The sequence below is a fragment of the Aspergillus karnatakaensis genome (genome assembly GCF_047715665.1).
Source record: "Aspergillus karnatakaensis strain CBS 102800 unplaced genomic scaffold BJY04scaffold_9, whole genome shotgun sequence".
Lineage (NCBI taxonomy): Eukaryota > Fungi > Ascomycota > Eurotiomycetes > Eurotiales > Aspergillaceae > Aspergillus > Aspergillus karnatakaensis.
Window position 1 is genome coordinate 627,807 of NW_027395721.1, and position 20,547 is coordinate 648,353.

Sequence of the window (20,547 nt, forward strand, 5' to 3'; positions counted from 1 at the left end):
GCTGAAGTCTTCACCTGATGACGATGTAAGCCGTGCATTGCTGCTGCTGCTGCTGCTGCTGGGTCTGAGAGTCTGAGAGTCTGTGATAGCGGTGGGCAGCAAAGGTGACAGTCAACAATGTTGGCTTGGCGCAGTTTGAGAGCCTTGCTTGGCGTAATGTTGGAATGGATCACAATTTTCCTGATTTGTCTAGACTGAGTCTGAAGCATAGCCTGAACTCTGTCTTGTTGTCGGCACGAGGTCATTCGGAGTCGGAGGACAGGGTTCAAACGGAGCATCACGGATACACCATCTGGCATCTGAATAATGGGTAGGTATGAATCTGATCTGATCTGGATCTGTGAAATCTCGATAGATTCAACGGTCAAGGGTCGACCAAGTAGCCGCCGGGCCCCGACTCCCGAGTGATCGAGAGTACCAATAACCGTGCTGGACCCCTGAAGGCTGAAGTCCCGCCTCGCTGGAATTCGATGTATTATTATTTGTATTTATTTGATCTACTTATGAGTATGCCCAAGACCAACCGACCAGGGCACATGGCGACCCTACTGAGGCTGTGTTTGACTCCTGTTTGACAAGGGGACTCGTCAGGCTCAAGGCCAAGCACTCGGGAAGCCACTGCCTTTAAATTGAGGTTCACGCTGCTAAAGCAACTAGACTCTCTAGACCGGGCGATCGTCTCTTGGCGGCTCACAGAGTATGAGAGTATACGGTCGTTTGAAAGAGAAGGAACCATAAAGAATAAAGAAATAACAGTTTTACCTGCGTACAGTATGTGTTGTAGTGTTTATACAGTAGTAAATATGCACAGAAAGCACAGTGCAGGTGATGGGACTGTTTGTTCCACAGCCACGCCACCGCGTAACCTTCTCCCTACTACTTTCTCTCGGTCTCTCTCCGTCTCTGACTCTCTTGTGACTTCGCGCTCTTCGCTCTCCTCGCTCTGCTCGCTCTTGACAGACAGAGCGGGCCCAGAGACCCAGATTCTCCAGACGGTTCAGCTCCCCGAGGGGCCGGGTCTCCTCTTCTCCAGATTCCTCTTTCCCACTCTCCTCCCCCTCCTCCCCCTCCTCCCTCCATCACGGAAATCGTCCGTCGGCTATCGTCACCATGAAGATCTCTCATCCTCGCCAAGAGCTCCACCATCAAATCCTCCTATTTTCGGACCTCAAATGAGTAAAGAAAAAAAAAAGAAAAAGAAAAAGAACGAAGCTGCCTACATCACATCAGCCTTCTTTTGACCTCTCAGTCCTTGGCGTTCCCCACCGATCGACCGCAAGATAACGAGTCTCTTCCATGGCGAATAGCGCTTTGAGTTGGCTCCATCCGGATTGGTTCCGCTTTTGATCAAAACATCACTCCTTGATGGGAAAATGGGCCTGGCCGTGACGCCTTCAGCGGTACGCCAAGTGCCATGCCAAGTGCGCACCCTTTGGGTCTCAGAAATCGAGATGCTTCCGCGTCCCAAGAGATTCGGAGAGCCTCGAAAGGGGCTCGCCCGCTGGACGGGAGAGGTCATCCAGTCCCCCGTCACCGTTCAGCCATATGCACGAATCCATGGCTCATGGGATGTTATGCGATCTCGACTCACACGCCTGCTTTGAAACGCAACGGTGTAACATCAACACGCGGGCGTCTACGGATGTGTCCGGTTATACTCCGGATCCCTGCCAGATCGACGAGAACGCGCTCGGATTTATGATCTGAGTCGGAGTTGGGCTGACGAGTTTAAGGATCTATTCTTGGCGTTATCGCTATTGACTCCTATGCCGAATCCCAGCTGGACGGGGACCCATAGGGAGGGGAGGGATTGTCCGAAACGCCAGCCAGACGGTGACAGACTCATCATATATTGAGTGCCACTTGCGCCCAGCTGGTTAGAATCTGTCCCGAATCTGTCAAACTACTCAAACCAGATCTAAGATCCGCAGCTCTTGAGGTTTTCTTGACAAAGAATCTTAAAACATACTTTGGCATACCATTTCCGTCCACCCTAGAGTCTATTTTGTCTACTTTTACCACTTTTGTCACCGACACCATGCAGTACCCTCCGGCCACCTCGACGGAGAAGATAGAATCCATCCCACAAGCCCCAGAGCCTAGCAACAACCGCCTCACATACTGGGATACTGCCACAGCGCCACAAGGAAGCCAATATGATCCCAAAGACACCGGCGGGCTGTGGTCTGTCGGGGGTAGTACCACTGTCTCTCTTGCCGGAAACCCTACCACACTCTCAGACGACGAGCCTGTGTCATGGCACTCAAGCCTCTCTAGGTACATGGGACGCACCCTCGACACACGCTTTACCGATGTCTTCCTTGTCATGTGTGGTTTTGTCAGTGGCCTCGTCGATGGGCTGTCATTCAATGCTTGGGGCAGTTTTGCCAGCATGCAAACAGGTACGCAACCAAGAAACTTCAAGATCAAGAGCACGCCTCCTAACCGCTTCCAGGAAACACCGTCTTCATAGCTCTAGGCGTCTCCGGACAGCCTGCCTACCCGGCCTACCTCTGGGCCAAGTCCCTCATCGCGCTTACGGTATTCATTGCCGGGAACATCATCTTCATCCGCGTCGGTCGAGCCCTCGGTGCCCGGCGCCGCTCAACATTGATACTATCATTTGGGGTTCAGACTGCCGCCATCCTTGCGGCTGCCCTTCTAGTCCAACTAGGAGTTGTTGACCCCAAGCCGGAAGACCCTCGCGCTCCCATCCAGTGGATGCAGATATTACCGATCTCCCTTCTTGCCTTCCAGGCTGCAGGACAGATTGTTGCGTCTCGAGTCTTGTCGTACGATGAACTGCCTACTGTTGTGCTCACCACTCTTCTTTGCGATCTTCTCGTCGATCCGAACTTGGGTGCTGCATTAAGAGACAACCCCAGACGCAACCGACGGATCGGCGGATTCCTCGCCCTCTTCATGGGCGCCATGACAGCAGGAGGACTATCAAAAGTGACCAATTTGGCGTCGAGCCTCTGGTTTGCCATGGCCATTAAGCTCGTCATTACACTTAGTTGGTTTGTTTGGAGAGAGGAGCGCAGCAGGAAGGTTGAGGGTGTTGGTTCTGTCTGAAGTGACAATTTCTCTTGCTTGCTTTTACTTCTCTTCACTGCACATGTTTTTCATCCATGATCTTTTACTGGTTTCCTGCATTGAGGTTCATGCCACTGTTTATCTAACGACTGTATGATTGAGCGATAGAGTATACCAAACACGTGTCAGTGATTGGTCACGGTAGCTAGCTGTTGTCTTTCCGAGAGCATATTCCTAATGCAAAATTCATCTGTTGAACAATTCTCAATGCTTGTCCAGCCTAACCCCCTAATCAGCGGGTCAACATAAACTCCGCCCCTGCCCAAGCGCATGACCAGCCCTAAGCAAGCCACCCAAACCTTGCTCCCCCTGAGCATGAAGTAGCGGTCACCTGCCAGAATAAACAATAAGAATTGTGTCACTATGCAATAATCCATGAGAGTTAGACTGCCTACTGCCGGATATCTTTTAGTCCCGTAATCGCCGGTTCCCCCCAGGCCCAGCAGAAATCAAAGTTCGTGATCAGCACAGCCCTAACCCAATCTCACCCTTCGGCATCCACTCTCACGTCACTCTATAGATAAGGCCGCCTGCTCGACAGATGGAATTGTAATTCCCATGCATAATCACATCGAGACTTGCAAACTACAATTTCCTCGGTCATGCCGAAAATCAGGCCCGATATGAATTCCCAAGCTGCGCATGCGCTGCTGACACGCGTTCTCCCGCGGAGTTGGTTGATTGTTTTATCCATGCTAAGCAACGTCGAAGATTGTCAGCACATACTCCAAAGACTGACTCTCGGTTCTGGTGGGATCTTGTTGACCAGATGAGTGGCGCTTTCTTTTCTTTTTTTGCTTTGCTTTTTGCTGTTCCCTGCGTTCAGCTTGCGTTGCTGTCTGCCTTGCTGCTTGCGACGTACTCTGGATCATGCATGTATAGTTAGTCGGTGTGGCGCTGTTACCTGGTGGCTTCGAGGGCGACTCCGATGGTAGGGCACCCCGCATGGTCGGGCCCTTGAGCCCTGGAGGCTTGAAGAACGGCCTAGAATGGGCGGAAGGGGCTTGCCGAGGCAGGTTGGTTCTAACTTCTGACCCCACTGCTTCGGTGTATATTTAGATATTTAGAAATATTTTGCGCAGTTACCAAAGACCAAGCTTGTTCTATGCGTACGAAGATTGTCTTAAGTCGTGAAGATTGTTGTCAGTCTATAAGCTGGTTCAACAAGTATACACCAGGCGTGCTTGAAAAGAAGAAAAAGAAGCACTCTGTCAGAGAAGTAAATCCGCACGAGATCTAGCTGCGCCAAGTCAAGCAAGGTGAGACTAAAAGCAAAGGCCAATGATGAGAAAAACCATGCGTCAGTTGATGAAGGGCATGGGCGAAATGCGCCCCGCTAGTAATACATTATTAGAAGATAATAGGTGCGTCTATCCCGATATCAACACCCAGAGAAGGAAGAAAATCTGAGGGCAATTGATTAGTCTGGCAGAACCGGCATGATCTTGAGACAGAAGAGTCAAGCTTACCATTAGAACTCCGAACATCTTAGCAATCAGCCATCGGTTGCCTGATACACGTGTCCAGTATTTCATTAGTTCGCGCTGCGCCCCCTGGACGTTATCCACCACGTCTTCCGTATTGGCATCTATTCGCTGGATCATCTCGGACTGCTCGCTAACCATTTGAGCTAGCTGACCGAAGATGCCTCCAAGCTCATTGATTGTCCTCTCAATTGCATCGATAGCTTCTCCACGCGCTTGGATGTAGGTATTGCTCGACTCGGCCTCTTCCATCATCAAAAGTTGCTGGTCAGAATGCACGGATGGAAGCCCCAGCGGCGACGGATTCGAGGGTTCTAGAGTCAAGAGATCTGCTGACCCGCCTGGTTGTGGTGTTCGTCGTCCGGATGGATATAGTGGAGAGTCTGAGCGCTGGGTGTCTAGGGCAGCTTGAGACTTGGACGAGACAGAGGAAACAAAATTCTCCGTCCGCGATCGCGACGCCTGTATGTTCTTGGTGCGGACCTCGAGAACCTCCTTAAAATTGGCACCCACATCGGCCAGTTTCCCTTGTAGCAAGACAACAACCTAACAAACGTCAGTCTATACCGCTCAGTTGCCGCGCTGCACCCTACGTACATTATCATTGTGCTCTCCCTCTTGATCCGCCTTTGAGCGTGTAGATTTTGGATGTTGTGAAAGTGTAAGTGCCTGGAGTGAGGCAATATGCTGATTCAGCGACGCAAGATCCTGCTTGATGACGTACGTCAACTCGGATATTTCGACCGGCCTGTCGTCGAAAAGGGTCTTTCGTTTGGCGACTAATATAAATTAGTTCCAACCTTTGAGATACACACGCCAAGCTGTCACTCACGTTCCGCTAGCCTCCGCAGCTTCGCCGTTGTTGCTGTGATTCCACGCCCAATATCCGCCGCTCTCCGAGCAAATTCCGATCGAGCCCTCCTGCCTCCATCCACGGTCCCATCCAATGAACCATTGGCCTGTTTTCGTTGCGAGTCTGACAACAGTGCCTGCCGTTGAGATCCAACTTTCGACGAGGCTACTCGTTTCTGGGCTTGTCCAAGGATGGCGTGAAACTCGCCGGTGCGATCTTGAATCGACGGGCCGGCCATGGCGCGGATCACAGTCGACAGTCGGTGCGCAAGAGTCGTTGTCTGTCCACAGGTTCAGAGTATCGGTCCGTGGTTTCGTATCGAGGATAAAATGCGCTGGGCCGGGGAAAAGGGTGACCGTCCTAATCGATAAGGAGAAACAATAGGAGACGTGTCTGTTCGCCGAGGGGTTTGAACGTTGTAGTGGTGGAACAATTGAGAATGAGTGACTAATACAAGGAGTGTATCATAAAGCGAGCATGTTCTCTGTAGAAGATGGTTCAAGTAAGGCTGTACACAGCAGCGTTGATGTTGATGATGATGATGCAGTCTACTTGTCCCAAGACGGGCGTCCTTCCCCCCAATGGAGTCACATGATTATATCTGCAAGCACACATTCACCAGCCACAACTCTAGGCACCAGCCACCCGAGGTTGGCCCCAGATGTTCTCAAGCCTCACAGACTCAGGGGGGGCATTGATTGATTTATTACTACGGCGTAGTACGTCAAGTCAGCTTCGCATTCGAACCACACCACCGGCACTGTTTGCTCTGCATCTCAGACACTTTTTCTTATCAATCCGGCACTTACAGTTATTACCGCGCTCTCCTCTACTTGCATATATCACATTTGGCCGCCAACTACCTAACCTAAGCACTCTTTCCCCCACGTCATAGCCGCTTAATACTGCTGCCTCCGCTTCTCAATTTGTGACACAGCACACGACTCGGCGCAAGACTATTCCCCCAGCATTTTGTGCATGCTGATCGCTGGTCTATACTGACTAGAGTGGGATTCCTGTTGCGCTGTCGGATGCAGCCATCTTGATCATGTCTGGGTATGTTTTGTCGCCTAAACTAGGTTGCATGATCCCAACTAACTTCTTAACTAACTTCCTCTCTTAGTCCCTTCAATCAAATTAACACCAATAGCCCGCTCTCCCCTCAACCCCGTGATAATAATCCTGTATCCTTCAGAACGAATGTGAATCGAGCCAAGACGAAGAGATGGGTCGAAGCGAAGAAATACTCTTACGATGGCGACGACTGGGGCGAAGATGAGTACGGAGAGTATGAATATGACGATGAACCGTTACAGTCGCAAAACCAGCGAACAGGTGCCAATCAGAGTACTCCAGATATCTCGAGCACGCTTCCTCAAGACCGATCGCATCCTCCACTACCCAGCATGGATCGCGCGCGCTCAATGGAGCGAGTTCAAACAATGCCCACAGAGAGTTCAGCAGCCTCCAGCAATAGCCCAGCATCAATCGTGCGCCCAGCCGATATATACAAGCGAATGCGAGAGGATCAGGATGTTCGCCAGCCCAGTCCGGTCGATCCGGCGACGAGCGAGCCCACGCCAGTTGCACGGGCTTCTACATTGCCGGTGCATGCGAGCAGCGCCCCTGCCCCTCCCGTTGAAGGCACAAGGCAGTACCAGGCGGAAACCGAAGGCCTCGATAAATCTATACCACATGGAGCCGAGGCTCCAGAGCTCTCATTGCCGGATGTGAAGCGCTTGTCTGCTTTTAACCCTGATTTTTTCGGCGATCCCAGTTCAACCCCTCAGAACGTTCAGGATCCGGGCAGCCAACCGCACCAGCTCCAACACAATCCCTCACTCGGTTTCCGCTCGGCAGTCAACCAGGCGTTCGATGTGCCAGAGACTCCAAGTACCGTCGCTGACAGTGTGGCTCGCTCGAATAGCGATAGCACTACGGGCATCAGCCCCATTATCCCCCGTCGCGATACTTTCGATGACAAGACTCCTACAATTCTAGAAGATCCCAACGAGAATAATGAAACGCCAAGTCAAGGAGACGTGGTGTTAAAGCCCGGGCATCGCCGAGACTTGAGTATTCCAAGTCCTGGCAACAGTCCCTCTCGCAGACCAATTATCGCCGGACCCGATGCCAGCGCGTCGTCTGAATTAGGTCAGCTTTCTGGTGAAACCCCAGCAGAATCTCCTTGGGAGGCGTCATCTCAGCCCACTCAGTCGAACACTATACTACCTTCTCAAGAAACGTCCGAGCGAGACCTGCCGGCTCCGCTTTCTGTCCAGACTAATGTGGCGCCTGGTCCGCCTACGGCACCCAAAGAAAATGTTCCTGTAATCATCCCCTCTATGAGTACCGAAAACTCTCCCGAGGATACAGAGAATGACCGGTTGAGGAAAGAGATCATTCGATCTCTAAGCCGAGAAAATACCCCCTCTGACCAACAAGATCAAACTCCACCCCAGACTAGCGGACAAGACACTCTAATTCCCCGAGAGTATGAGAGTTATTGGAGCGGGCAGCAACCTACTGGACCCTCGGAGCCCCAGCCTTTCACCTCATCTACCCCGACGGTGACTGCGATTCCTTCGACAGAGCCTTCTGCTCCTATTCCTTTAAAAGGCCCCCGGCCGAAACTGAAGAAACGCTTCTCCTGGGAAGAGTCGTCCGATGACGACGAATCCACTCCTGTTGTCACACAAGCGGAGCCTTCTCGTCCACCACCAATGCCTGGGCAATATCCTTTCTCTCAAGATAGCGTCCTTCCGGAGTCTGTGGTAACACCACCCGCTAGCCAAGTGCCAGAAACGGCAGGAGATATAGGAGGAAGAGATGAACCAGCGCCTGAGAAGCCCAAACTCACCGTTGTGCCGCCAGTGGCGATGGACTTTGCAAGCATTCCTTCAAGCGACCATGTCAATGAGTCCATTGAGCCCGTTCAGCCAATCCAGTCCCAAACTACAGAGACTCTAGCACGTGCCGAAGAGGGGCAATCCTCTAGCCCAACCCAGTCGTTTGCAGAGGCCCCGGCCCGCATACCGTCTACATCTGTCGAGTCGGGCTTGCTGGGTTTCAAGGAAATCCTCGGGATGCAGTCATCGGATGAACGGGTGCAGGCGTTCAATCGGACCCGAGACCAGTTTGCAGCGATCGATACCGGTTTGAGTCATTGGGTTCAGGTCACAGTTCAAGCTCATCCAGAGCACTCGGATGTGGTGGAGCGCAATGCCAAACCACTGTCGGACGAGTTCAAGAACAGTGTGCCTCGCGCAAAATTCCCCAAACTGTCATCCCTGGGTAATCTGGCGTCTTCGCTTCAGGATGGATCCCATTCACCTTCGGGCCATATTAGACGGCCGTCAGCGCACCTTGGTACCGTGAAACAACATCAGGGAACAAAGGATTTCCTGCACTCGGCAGGGGTTCTAGGTGGCCAAGCCGGCAAGGCTGCCAAGGGCCTCTTTTCCAAAGGCCGGAGTAAACTGAAGGGTGGGGGATCTGAAAAGGTAGAGCCTTGATTTACTTGCACTTCTAAGCACCCTCTTTTCATTCTTGTGTCTTGTTGGAATAGTATAGGTGTCCGTGGCTGTATATGTTGATTTTTGACTTTTCACGTTGCCATTCCACTCTGTTTCGTGTCTTTATTTTTCCTTTGATACCAGGGCATGTTGTAATTGAGAAATATCTTGAGGTTCAATGCAGACAGAATGTGACACGAGATGATGTTTGCGAGACAGCGTGTCTCCGACCTTTCCCCTTGCCTGCTTTCATCCTACCCTCTTGTTCCTTCGTTACTCGTTTGTTCTCTGGCTTGTGTCGCCTCTAATATCCTGGTGATGATCATGTAGGGGTTCCAATCGATGCGTGGATATCACAGGCCCATACGGCTGTCAGACCTTGAGCTAGACCTAGATCCCTCGCAGGACCTGCATGATCTTCCTTCGAGTAGACCACTGACAACGACTCGAAGTGCCAATAATGCAGCGACAACAAGGAGTGGGGGAGCGCTCTTCGTTCCACCTCCTGTGCCGGGTGTGCCCACTAACAGACAAAGCGGTGGTCAGCAGCGCCCAGCAGGCCCCAGCGATCCCTGTCCCATTATTAACAGTAAGAATGATGACGCCCGGTTCATTGCTGAAGGACAAGCAGACGGCATTCAAGGCCGGCCCCGTGTTCTGCAGCACCAGCTGCCGTCGGTCTCCTCCCTGGGGTTGCAGGACACCGATCTAGACCCCCCGCCGCCGCCCCTCGCGCAGAAGCTTGGTGAGTTTCCCTCTAGTTTCTCGCTCCTCTGACAATTCCAACTGGCGACTGATTCCTGATTTTTCTCCGACAGCGCAGGACAAGCACGACCAGAGTGCTTCGTTGGTTTCGCTTCCCTCCGACCAGGGTGACGCCCAGCCGCCTCTTCTTGGCGACAGAACCCGGCGCTGGAGTGACAGCACAGGCCAAGGGACTGGGAATCACAATAAGAACCTTTCTGTCAATCCTTTAGCTCAGCGTGAGGCTGTCCGGCATAGCACTGGCAGTCGTCTATCCCCCATCCCAACATCTCCCCAGCATGACTGGCGCCACCGGCCAGAACAGAGATCCTCGTCGCGGGACCCCGCATTGCACCGAACCTCTCTTCTGCTTCTTCCCCCCATGGAGAAGCTGAAGAACGTTGGTCGCTTTCGGCGTACCCCGAAGGAGACCAATCAACCCGAGTCTAGACACGCTCAGCCGCAGAAGAAGCCGTTCATCAAACTGACTGTGAGTCCTTCGTCGCTTGTGCTGAGCTCTGACAATGTCTGACGCTTGTCTCAGGGTCTTTTCAGCCGCACTCACCAGGCAAAGTTCGGTCCACCGAAGCAGTTCCAGTCCTCGTCAGACACCAGTGCCGGCCAGTACCTCGCGCCAGTCGCTTCCAGTCCAGACTCTAGGATTGCAAGCTCCTCCATTTCCTCGATCGAGAACCATGAGCGCTCCATCTCACTCCCCGACCGGCGCAACAACATCCACGCCCGGCGCGCTCCCCCTGAAGGATACTTTGCGCACGAATCCCCGGAGACCTTTTCCGTCGCGCGGCCACACCAGCACATTCGCAGCGCCTCAAGCCCAGATCGTACGAGATTGAGCGACCCTTACCCCGTTGATCCGAGACGGCTCTCGCCTCAGTCCCCGCCATACCATTCATCCGCTACTCCACAACGCCAACCCCGCGCTACTTCCCCACGACACAGCTCGCCTCTCCCTTCCCCTCGCACGCCGCCCTCTCGAGGTCGCTCCGAAGACCGCACCTATGCCCAGGAACTACACCTCCGATCACGAAGCCCAAAGGCCTTTGCACCACGGCCCGAAGAGCGGAACCTTCCCAAACACGACCCGACGGACCCCGCCTATAAACTCGGCACCTTCCGGTCGTCGAATCCCCGCACCAGTCGGGTCGGCGACCAAGAGCTTCCTTGGAAAATCACCATTCCGGGAGACACTGAGGAGGCAACAGCAAACACATCGGCTTCCTGGCGCCGAGAAACCGAAGGCGTTCTTAACGGCACCAGACTGCCCACTTACCAAGAAGACGTAGAAGAACATGGCACACTTCAGCGCACTCCGGACGAGAAGCGAGCCCCTCTCTTCCCCGACCCTCCCACGGTTCCAGACGAACCTATTCCTTCTCAAACCAACCCTACCTCCCCCAACCATCCGCACCGCAGCGGAGCCCGAGCAATCAACTCACTGGAAACACCAGTTGAACTCCCCGTTCGAACAGACGATAACTCCAGTGAAGAAATTATGATGTCCAGCACCGCCTACCCGGGCCAAGAGTGGCGCCCTCTGGGGTTTTCCGAGTGGGAGCATCAATAAACTTAAACACATAATCTATACGACATGCGCTACGATATTACGTGATACCCTGTATATTGGTGGATATTTTGCGGGGTATTTCTTTCTTCTTTACGTGGCCAGCAAGCGACTATTTATATCCTTTTTTCTTCTTGGCAGAAAGGAGTTGGCTCTGTTTCGATAGTTGAACAATTCCAATCCGTACAAAAGCACCCTTGTATAACTCACAAACTTTGGTCATCAAATGCAGAAACATCCATAGCAAGATCCCTTTTTCGTCTAACATTGTGATATTATACAGAGTCTATAGTGGAGAACTTCAGTTTGCATGCGACCAACTCACCCCTCAAAGACACTATGGTTCAACTCCACCCCCATATCCTTAGCCACCGACTGCATCTGCGCCTCCAAATCATCCTCCATGCCACCACCTAGATGCAAAAACTGGCGCACCTTGGTAAAGTAAAAAAAGATGTCACTCGAGAAAAGCACAACGCGGAAAAGCAAATGGCGGCCGTAGTTCCTAATCTTCTCGGCCAGCGGGAGGTCTGGAGATTCAACGAGGGCACGCGACGCCCACATTCCTGTGATTTTGATGCGGTTGACTGGAGATCCGAGGAACTGGTTGTTACCCTGGACAATGCGCAGGTTGCGACCGATAAAGATCAGCTGGCGGGGCCATTTGGTTTCGTCGCCGAGGATATCGCGGATGGCTTTGCGGCTGGCTTGTTGCATTTCATAGTGGCGCTGGGCGCGCTCGGACTTACTAAGCTTCTCAATGCCCTTTTGGGTGGAGAGGTTGCCGCCACGGTAGGGTTTCATAAGGGTTGCGGAGGCGAAGATGTCGGGGTTGTTGACGCCCCACTCCTTGACGATGTCGCCGATAGATTCATTGTCGAATGTGAGAAGCGCTTTCCAGAAGCTGGCATACTGGTGACGGAATTCAGGTTCCATTTGGATATAGAGACCGTGATCAATTAGGACGAGTTCGGAGTGGCCGTTGGGCTTGCGGCGGATGAAGATGTTACCAGGGTGCGGGTCGCAATGGACCAGACCCCAGAGAAACATCTGTGCTGAGAAGAGGTCGACCATAGTCGTCATAACTTCTTTCAACGAGAGACCAAGACCACCACGGCCGTTTCTACCACGCCACTCATCACGTTCGGGCTTGATCTTGTAGTTCGCGCCTCGCGAGATCGCAGAGGTTGGCTTTCTGAGCGTCTGGGCGTCTAGCGGAGTACTACCGCAACCAGGACTACCCTGGCGCCAGCCTCCGCGCCATGGACGTGTGATGGTTTCTTTATCCCAGAGCCGCACACCCTCCACCCACTCGGCAGTCATGACACGTTTCGAGCTAAGCTCTCGGTAAACTTTGGGAATATAAACGCGGTCTCGCAGGCGCGACTCCCCCGCAACGAACTTTGCCATGCTCTCAGAGTTATCAGCCTCATTTTCGAAGTCGGTCTCGAGGAATAGGCGCTCGCTGACGTAGGGGACTAGGCCGTAGAAGGGTATATCGAATACGCGACTATAAATCCAGGCCACAACTCTGCAAGTATTTAGCACGGGCAATATAACCACAATATAAGGCGGGGAGCATACTTGAAAGCCCATAGATCCCATTTGATCTGCTGCGCAATTTCTCTTTTCTGGATTTTAATGGCGACTTCTCTTCCATCGGCGAGCCGCGCCCAGTGAACCTGGGCGACACTAGCGCTTGCCCTGGCAGTGCGTTCCATGAGACCCTTTGTAGGATCGCCGGTAAAAGATACGCCGAATACTTCCTCCGCGAACTTTCCGAAGTCCTCCCGAATAACCTTTTCCACGTCCTTCCAATCATTCTGGGGTGCATCATCGAACATGCGCGCAAACATTTTCTGGAACTCAGGAGGTAGGATCGCCGATTGCATAGCGACCGCCTGGCCAATCTTCAGGTAAAGACCACCGTTGTGCCGTAGAAGATCCGACAAACGTTCTGCATTCCGAGCATGGACATCGGCGATCGAATCAGCGAGGGGAGGTTTCGGACGGAAATTGATCTTGTAGTCCAAGGCGACAAGTAGACCAAGAGAGAAGGTTCGGGTAGTACGGGTCAGGGAGGAGGCATAGAACTGGGTATCAAGAACATAGACCGCGCCAGTAGCAAGCGACAGGTAAAAAAGACGGCGTAGCCACTTGCGGGTTCGACGGTAGGTTTTGGGAGGCGTGGGTTTCCCTAGGGAACTCGGCGAAGGCGGCACAAAGGGTTGGTATTCGCTAGAGTGTACATATCGACTTGGCGACCGAGAGAAGATTGTAGGGTGTGGAAATTGAAGGCTGGTAAGCTGGTAGCGGAGATGACGAGGGGAGGTAATAAGGCTCGTGAGCGAACAGCTCGGGCGAAGCGCCCGGCAGAGAGTGGCAGACACCATCGAAGGGAATCAAGGGAAGTGCAGACTGATCATCATATTGTTTGCGATGCTTGAATTTTAATCTGAAGGAAGGGGGAGGAGGAGAAGAAGAAGGTGAAATGGGGATGGATGACGATAGTGACGGGCAATCGAGAAATCCACCCCGAGTCCCGATGCGGATTTTAGCCGTGACTCGGAGATAACACCACTAGTTATCACTACTATCATTAGTGAACTACTGAGGTAGATACTAACTATCCCCGAGTGCTAAAAGGTGTACATTTGGTCAACGACTGGCTCCCAGCTCAACTGCTTGCACACTTTGGCGTAGTCCCTCATATTGTTTGGGATAATCTCCTCCCAGAGCTCGTCCGACTGGAGGTACTCCAGCTGCTTGCGACATACGGGCTCCGATGCCATTGGCAGCAGAGTAGGCAGGTTCGAGATGGCCGCCTTGACAAAGTTCTTCTTGAAGCAGTTTCCAAACGCGGCGAGGACATGCGAATCGGCGCAAATGTGGCGTCCCTGTAGCTTTGGCCCGCATTGGCGCTTGATGATGTCGGCTACATCGTCGCCGAGCTTCACCATCGCTTCCTCTTGCTTCGGCGCATTCAGTGTTTGCATCACACTACGGACAGCGGGCACAAAAGTATTGTTGCGGGTCCAGAGATCCCAGTGAGGCACCGTTGGCTGGCATCCTCGGTCGCAAATCTCGTGCTGGAATTTGTTGAATAGGTCGTTCGGCCGTGCGGCCAGCGCTGTGACGACTTTGATGCAAATCGAACTAAATCCGGCGCAAGTGAACGGCACAAGAAGGAGAAGCAGATGTAGCAGAGCTATGAGACGCATGTTGATCTGTAGTGGTGGCCGTAAAGATGGGATCGGGGGTTCAAGTGAGCAGAGTGAGAGTGAGAGTGAGGATGGAGGAGGGGGTCCAGGGGGAAGGGAGAAGTGAATGAGGAGAAAGGAGGGAGGATTGACGATCGCCTTTGTGGGGGATCGACAGCAGGATATATTTTCGTACATCCAAACCTCCTTCCTCCCTCCCAATGTCAGTCACATAGACAAAGCACCACGGATGTTGTCTAGATGATACCTACGGTTGATTTCATGGTGATGTGAGACTCAAGAAGATCGCTCGCTCGCCCCAACTCTTCTGCCCCTCATAACCATTTGGTCCACACCCAACACTCAGACCCTCCCCCCTCCCCAAAACAACTCCCCTGTCACAATGCCTGCATTTGATCTCGTCGAAATTGACTCTCTGGAGGCGCAAATCCTCATTGACAATGACTTGGATCCCATGTCAACCATCGCCCCAGACACGGTCCAGGTGTCCGGGTTAATGGGCCATCTGGCCATGCAATCACCGCATCACCTGGATGACCGGGGCGACGCACATAAAGAACTTCGAATGGCAGATATCTGCTGCTCAGCGCACGGCTTGTCTATACTCATTGTACGTCCCGGCCTTCATTGCGCTTGCTTGGACCTTTCTGATCCTGCAGACTGCCACGAAAGGAGACCGGAAACACGCGATCCTTTTCGATGCAGGACCTGAGGAGGAGGCGTGGGAAAAGAACGTTCGACGGATGCGACCAGATCTCTCCTCCGTGGAGTTGATACATTTGTCTCATTGGCATCGAGACCATTCGGGTCAGTTCCCTCTGCCAAAAGGCAAGCCGATCTGACTCAACCAATGCAGGTGGTCTTCTTCGCGCAATCCGAATGATCAACGACGCAAAACAGGCCAACGGCACTGTTCAGAACCTCATCGCTGATCTTCATCCGAGTCGGCCTGACTTCCGAGGGTTTGCCATCGGCGAAAACATTATTTCTCTTGAGGCAGACCCGTCTTTTGAAGAACTTGAGGCTGCTGGGGTAATAGTACAAAGGCACAGCGATGCCCACACAGTGCTAGACGATTTCTTTCTCATATCCGGCGAAATACCCCGACACACACCGTACGAAACTGGGTTGAAGCATGGGATGCGATTCGACAAGAAGGATAATGATTGGATATCTGATGAAGCCATCGCCGACGAGCGATTTATCATGTGCAAACTCAAAGGTAATCGCCATATGTCAGGCCGTACACTTTCACATGTAATATGCTGACGAGCCCAGGCAGAGGGGTCGTCATGTTTACTGGTTGCAGCCACGCCGGAGTTGTCAACTGCACTCGGCATGCCCTCGAGCTTGCAGGCGAATCGGTTCCTCTTCATGCTGTAGTTGGAGGCTTCCATCTTGCCACGAGCGACACAATGCAAATCGAGAGCAGCGTAAAGGATCTGCTTAAGATGGATCCAGCTGTCTTGCTTCCAGGTCACTGCACGGGTTGGAGAGCCAAGTTTGCTATAGAGAAGCGAAGCCCCGGCTTGCTGGTACCATGCTCTGTGGGTTACAACATCGCCTTTTAGCCCCTCACGTAGCACCAGATCTTGCAGCGTCCGAGTCACAAGCGTTGCACCATGCTACTAATCCTCCGGTTTTTGCATTGATACGAGCTAACCGAGGACAATGACGGTCTTGCAAGGTTCTCCGCACAGCCTATATGTCGCTGATGCTATTAGCCAACCACCTTGAAGATCTGAAGTGGCGCTATACACCTTGACTCAGGCCAGACGACTCCGCTCTACCAACTGTCCTCATGTTATAGATACCATCATAAACCACGAAAACCACCAGATTGGAGTTATCAACAAAGCTCGTGTGAAGCATCAAGGCCATGGACCCCAAGATATACTCCTTCATATTCCTGAGCCCGGTGCTCGCACTTGGTGGCTTAATCCTGCTTTTCATACTCTCCAGACCGATCAAAATCTTCATACATAATCGTCGAATCTACCACAAAGGCGGAGCGCACGCCCCTTCATTGCCTAATGATATCATTTCAGGTATCTGGAGCATTTGCGCGATTCTAGAGTCTAGAGCTAAGCCGTTGATAAAGCCACACGCTTCTTCTTTGCTATTATCAAAGCTCAGAAGGAACACACCCTTTACGAATTCTTCAACAGAAACTTTGAGCATGGCAACCCAGCATCACCGAACTGCGTTGAGAGCAACCTCTTCGGCTCATTCCGTGTGATCCAGACCCGCGATCCTGACCACCTGAAGGCTGTCTTGACGGGCAAATTTGCAGACTTTGGCAAAGGCGAGCTTTTCCATAAACTATGGATTCCGTTCTTAGGAGATAGCATCTTCACCACCGACGGTAAAGAGTGGCAGGGAAGTCGCAACCTGATCCGACCAATGTTTATCAAAGATCGGATCAGCGATATTGATATCTTTGAGCGCAAGGTTCAGATTATGCTGAGCCTGTATAGTCCATCTGGCGAACCGACCGATGTGATGGACCTGTTTTATCGGATGACCCTCGATGCTATTACCGAATTTCTGCTCGGAAAGGGAATCAACAGTCTAGAGAATCCACAAGCCGACTTTGCCATTGCTTTCTCAGATGTCCAGCGCATCCAGACGCTGTTGACTATGATCGGGTACGTTACCTTGATCGGACGCAGACATTGCTAACAGAGCCAGCCCGGCGCAACGTCTGTATCCGCGTGGAAAATACAATGAGGGTCTGAAGGTGATAAACGATTTTGTCTGGCCGTTTGTGCATAGCACGTTGAATCTTCCGGCACACGAACTTGAAAAGGGCTCGGATAGGTCTTTCACCTTCCTTCATGCTCTAGCGAATTACACAAAGAACCCAAAGACTATTCGTGACCAGGTCGTCTCGGTGCTGCTCGCTGGTCGAGATACCACCGCAGCGACGCTCTCCTGGGCTTTCTACGAGCTGTCACACTACCCCGAGGCATACGCGAAATTGAGGGCTGAAATCCTTGAGAAAGTCGGCCCGAAACAGGCCCCCACGTACGAAGACCTGAAGAGCATGCCCTATCTCAAGCACACGATCAACGAGACTCTGCGCCTCTATCCAGCTGTTCCATATAACATTCGTTTTGCGTTGTGTGATACCACGCTCCCCAGAGGAGGGGGGCCAAACGGCGACCTTCCTATTACGCTCTTGAAGGGAGATGCAGTTGCCTACTCGACGTATGCCATGCAGCGCCGGGTAGACTTGTATCCACCTACCTCGGCAGGATTTGCAGACCCTAGCATCTTCTCTCCAGAGCGCTGGGAGAAATGGTCACCGCGGCCATGGCACTATATCCCCTTCAACGGTGGGCCGCGCATCTGCATCGGACAGAACTTTGCACTTGCCGAGATGGGGTACACCATTGTGCGGATTGTGCAACGGTACGAACGCATCGCGTATGTGGGCGATTGGGAGAAGCAGTTTCATAAGTCTGAGATTGTCGGCACACCAGGAATGGGCGTTAAGTTGCGGATGTATGAAGCTGCAGCCCATGATTCTTGATCATGATATATATTATATATATATATATATATGTATATATATCTAGACATCAATCACTAGCTTTCGTTACAGCACAGACGCACAGGGTTATATATTTTTGTAGCCGCCAGGGTCTAAGAAACCGGCTGAAGTTGGTGCACGGAAGTATAGAAGCTGTATAACTAGGTGGACGTGTCGCAATGTTGTCTTTGGTTTGACTGTACGAGTGCTATGACTGTCATTGCGAGACAGCTTCTTACAAGTGCGCTTGCTCACTCTGACTGCCTCGCTCAATTCTCTTACCCCCATATCGCTCGCTCGATCAATCGCTCCTTCCTCAAACCCCACACGTGCAAAAGACCCTGAACGCATGCAACCCTGCAACACACAAAACTATATCACAAATCCTCCTATCACTCCCGTCCATTAGCACACATATTTACCTGAAATCATCCCGGTATCAAGATAGCGATACCACCCTGAGCGGCCACGGGCAATCAAACTCTAAAGACCTAATAGTCGTCCGTAGTGCGCACTCTGCATACCATTGTCTCGAATATGGAAGCGAATTGGGTGAGTCCGGCAGGACTCCCTAAAGGGACACGCCAAGACGATGATTTGGAAGGGGTGGAATGCTAACGCTGTCGATCCCCCAGAGCTCTCCGGAGACGGACAAAGTAAAGTTGCTGCCTTCATTGTGAACTTGTGAAGTCTCCATATTTTTTTTTATTCAGCTTTCAGGGTCTACTTGGCAGTGAACTTGATTACGTAGCTTCTCCAGGGTATACGTAAGTAGGTATTAGGTATACTCCAGATTCCTTTCATTGACGTGCTCTCGTGGCAGTGCTGGTGCATTTTTAGAAGCATATAGGCATCAGGATACTCTGACTCGGGACATTCCTGACATCCTGGAAAAGCCATGCCAAGAGAATAACAATTCCAGTTCCTGTCATTGGAGCAAAATAAACAAGCTACTGTGGTGGTGATGGGCAACATTGGGCGCTCCGAAGCAGGGAGGAATGCATGTCAGGGGTCTTGGCGTGGATTCTAAACAGAGGATGTTGCAATAATTGAGTTATAGGTACAGAGTGGTCGAGACTACTAGTACCTATTGACTGTATTCATGGAGTGACAGCTAACTATACGGAGTAGGTACTGTCCGGTGTATATCTTGTGTATACCTACAGATTGAGACAACCAAGCAAAGGCTTATCAGCAAGAGCTCTATTACTCCGTCTTATTATTCACTTCTCTTCCCAAGGGATAGCGAGCCAAGACCACCTTGCTGGCTCTCGTACATCACAATTGCTTGGCACTCAAATAGTAACAGGTGCAGGTACTCCCCCCGCTGCATGGATCACTATTGTGACTTGTCCATCTCCTTTTAGGAATATGCTTGCTTGTTCCATCAAGGCCAGGAGCGGCGAGCCAACCATCAATTTGCTTTGCTTCTTTTCCTGTTATCTGACTCCCTGCACAATCCCGTGCTTTGCCCAGCTTTCTTGGCCGCTCCCTGATCGCTCCGATTTGGAGCCCCAAGACTTCAAGAGCTGGACCCCAGAGATGATCGACGGCTTCACCCATATGCCTATCTGAGTTAAACCCGGTTTGAACTTTGGGGCTTTCAGGCTCTCAGAGTCAGAGCCCGAGAAGAAAGCCGGTGCCTACGATGGTGAATGGATCACAGTGCTAGTAACGTTAGGTGTTCACTGTTGACGGGAGACACTCATGATCGACCGGGCCAAGTCCGACCTGCAAGAGCCGGAACGGTGAATCACAGGAGATGATACGGTGATTGCTCCTGTAGGACCGTGGCTGATCATTGATGATGCTGAGACAATTGGTAGTCTCATCTTGTTTGTCGGCGGCAGCCCGAGTCATGACTCCATAGTGGCATGGAGTGAGATTGCCTTCCGTGCCATACTACTTGTTCATACTACTGCTGCATTCCCGTAGTTGCCGTATCATAGATGATCCCCCATCCCTCCACGAGCCGGTGAGGAAGATGCCGGGATAGGCTGCGGAGGACGTCACATCGAGTAGTCAGTCACAAGGGACCTGCGAAACTTCACAGACTTGACCTTGCATGTCTAGAAAGGAGGTCGATCTGCACTCCTTGGCAATGGAACGGAGACACTGCGGACATATCGATATGCTCTTGATGGAAAGGAATGGAGGCTTGGCTGGCCGTTGCATGTTACACCATGTAGTACGTTCAATCATGAGATGAAGGTGGAGCGAGGCAGGGAAGAGCCACGCAACATATCACTATGAGGATAGATCTGGAGGTATATGGCTGCGTCTGGTAGTTGCGTATACTGGACCTCGAGGTGTAAGTGCAGTCCGACTTGACGAGATTTCTCCGGACTCGGAGTTTTCCTTGAAGGATTGGGGTTTGCGGGGGATGATTCCGATCCAGTCCAATTCGACATCCATGGAGGCGATCCCTTGGTATTGTTTTGCTGTGTCACTGTGACAGCCACTGGTGGTTGGGATTCCAACTGAGAACCAGCATCGTTCCGGTGACAGTTGACTGGC

The 20,547-nt window shown here is 52.1% G+C and overlaps 6 protein-coding genes across 6 annotated transcripts; 4 read left to right on the forward strand and 2 right to left on the reverse strand.

Moving 5' to 3' along the window:
• The first annotated feature begins 1,779 nt into the window (after positions 1-1,779).
• On the forward strand, positions 1,780-3,125 carry BJY04DRAFT_170746 (YoaK family protein). The gene is made up of 2 exons (XM_073709231.1): positions 1,780-2,402; positions 2,456-3,125. Exons 1-2 carry the CDS (start codon positions 2,039-2,041, stop codon positions 3,073-3,075), a joined length of 984 nt encoding a protein of 327 aa, XP_073574626.1. The 5' UTR covers positions 1,780-2,038; the 3' UTR covers positions 3,076-3,125.
• Positions 3,126-4,208: 1,083 nt separating this feature from the next.
• Positions 4,209-6,102, reverse strand: BJY04DRAFT_182087 (t-SNARE syntaxin). Its single transcript, XM_073710284.1, has 4 exons — positions 5,413-6,102; positions 5,178-5,359; positions 4,566-5,126; positions 4,209-4,502 (listed from the first exon to the last, which is right to left on the reverse strand). Exons 1-4 carry the CDS (start codon positions 5,669-5,671, stop codon positions 4,467-4,469), a joined length of 1,038 nt encoding a protein of 345 aa, XP_073574627.1. The 5' UTR covers positions 5,672-6,102; the 3' UTR covers positions 4,209-4,466.
• A 49-nt stretch (positions 6,103-6,151) lies between these two features.
• On the forward strand, positions 6,152-9,488 carry BJY04DRAFT_182088 (uncharacterized protein). Its single transcript, XM_073710285.1, has 2 exons — positions 6,152-6,489; positions 6,557-9,488. Exons 1-2 carry the CDS (start codon positions 6,482-6,484, stop codon positions 8,946-8,948), a joined length of 2,400 nt encoding a protein of 799 aa, XP_073574628.1. The 5' UTR covers positions 6,152-6,481; the 3' UTR covers positions 8,949-9,488.
• On the forward strand, positions 9,120-11,487 carry BJY04DRAFT_170760 (uncharacterized protein). Its single transcript, XM_073709232.1, has 3 exons — positions 9,120-9,693; positions 9,767-10,182; positions 10,237-11,487. Exons 1-3 carry the CDS (start codon positions 9,291-9,293, stop codon positions 11,275-11,277), a joined length of 1,860 nt encoding a protein of 619 aa, XP_073574629.1. The 5' UTR covers positions 9,120-9,290; the 3' UTR covers positions 11,278-11,487.
• A 108-nt stretch (positions 11,488-11,595) lies between these two features.
• BJY04DRAFT_205821 (ABC1 kinase family protein) lies at positions 11,596-14,495 on the reverse strand (the record flags this gene model as incomplete). The annotated part of the gene is made up of 3 exons (XM_073713639.1): positions 11,596-12,805; positions 12,859-13,471; positions 14,045-14,495. 3 exons carry the CDS (start codon positions 14,493-14,495, stop codon positions 11,596-11,598), a joined length of 2,274 nt encoding a protein of 757 aa, XP_073574630.1.
• Positions 14,496-14,877: 382 nt separating this feature from the next.
• BJY04DRAFT_233071 (cytochrome P450) lies at positions 14,878-18,074 on the forward strand (the record flags this gene model as incomplete). The annotated part of the gene is made up of 7 exons (XM_073719877.1): positions 14,878-15,105; positions 15,155-15,302; positions 15,352-15,717; positions 15,774-15,996; positions 16,458-16,543; positions 16,597-17,143; positions 17,187-18,074. The coding sequence occupies 7 exons, from the start codon at positions 14,878-14,880 to the stop codon at positions 18,028-18,030; spliced, it is 2,442 nt and encodes an 813-aa protein (XP_073574631.1). The 3' UTR covers positions 18,031-18,074.
• Positions 18,075-20,547: the final 2,473 nt, after the last annotated feature.

Coding starts and splice junctions, on each gene's coding strand:
- BJY04DRAFT_170746 (XM_073709231.1), top strand. CDS start 2,039: ATGCAGTACCCTCCGGCCACCTCGACGGAGAAGATAGAATCCATCCCA. Junction 2,403..2,455: donor TTTTGCCAGCATGCAAACAG/GTACGCAACCAA, acceptor AACCGCTTCCAG/GAAACACCGTCTTCATAGCT.
- BJY04DRAFT_182087 (XM_073710284.1), bottom strand. CDS start 5,671: ATGGCCGGCCCGTCGATTCAAGATCGCACCGGCGAGTTTCACGCCATC. Junction 5,360..5,412: donor GCTGCGGAGGCTAGCGGAAC/GTGAGTGACAGC, acceptor AATTTATATTAG/TCGCCAAACGAAAGACCCTT. Junction 5,127..5,177: donor AGGGAGAGCACAATGATAAT/GTACGTAGGGTG, acceptor GACGTTTGTTAG/GTTGTTGTCTTGCTACAAGG.
- BJY04DRAFT_170760 (XM_073709232.1), top strand. CDS start 9,291: ATGCGTGGATATCACAGGCCCATACGGCTGTCAGACCTTGAGCTAGAC. Junction 9,694..9,766: donor GCCCCTCGCGCAGAAGCTTG/GTGAGTTTCCCT, acceptor TTTCTCCGACAG/CGCAGGACAAGCACGACCAG. Junction 10,183..10,236: donor AGCCGTTCATCAAACTGACT/GTGAGTCCTTCG, acceptor CGCTTGTCTCAG/GGTCTTTTCAGCCGCACTCA.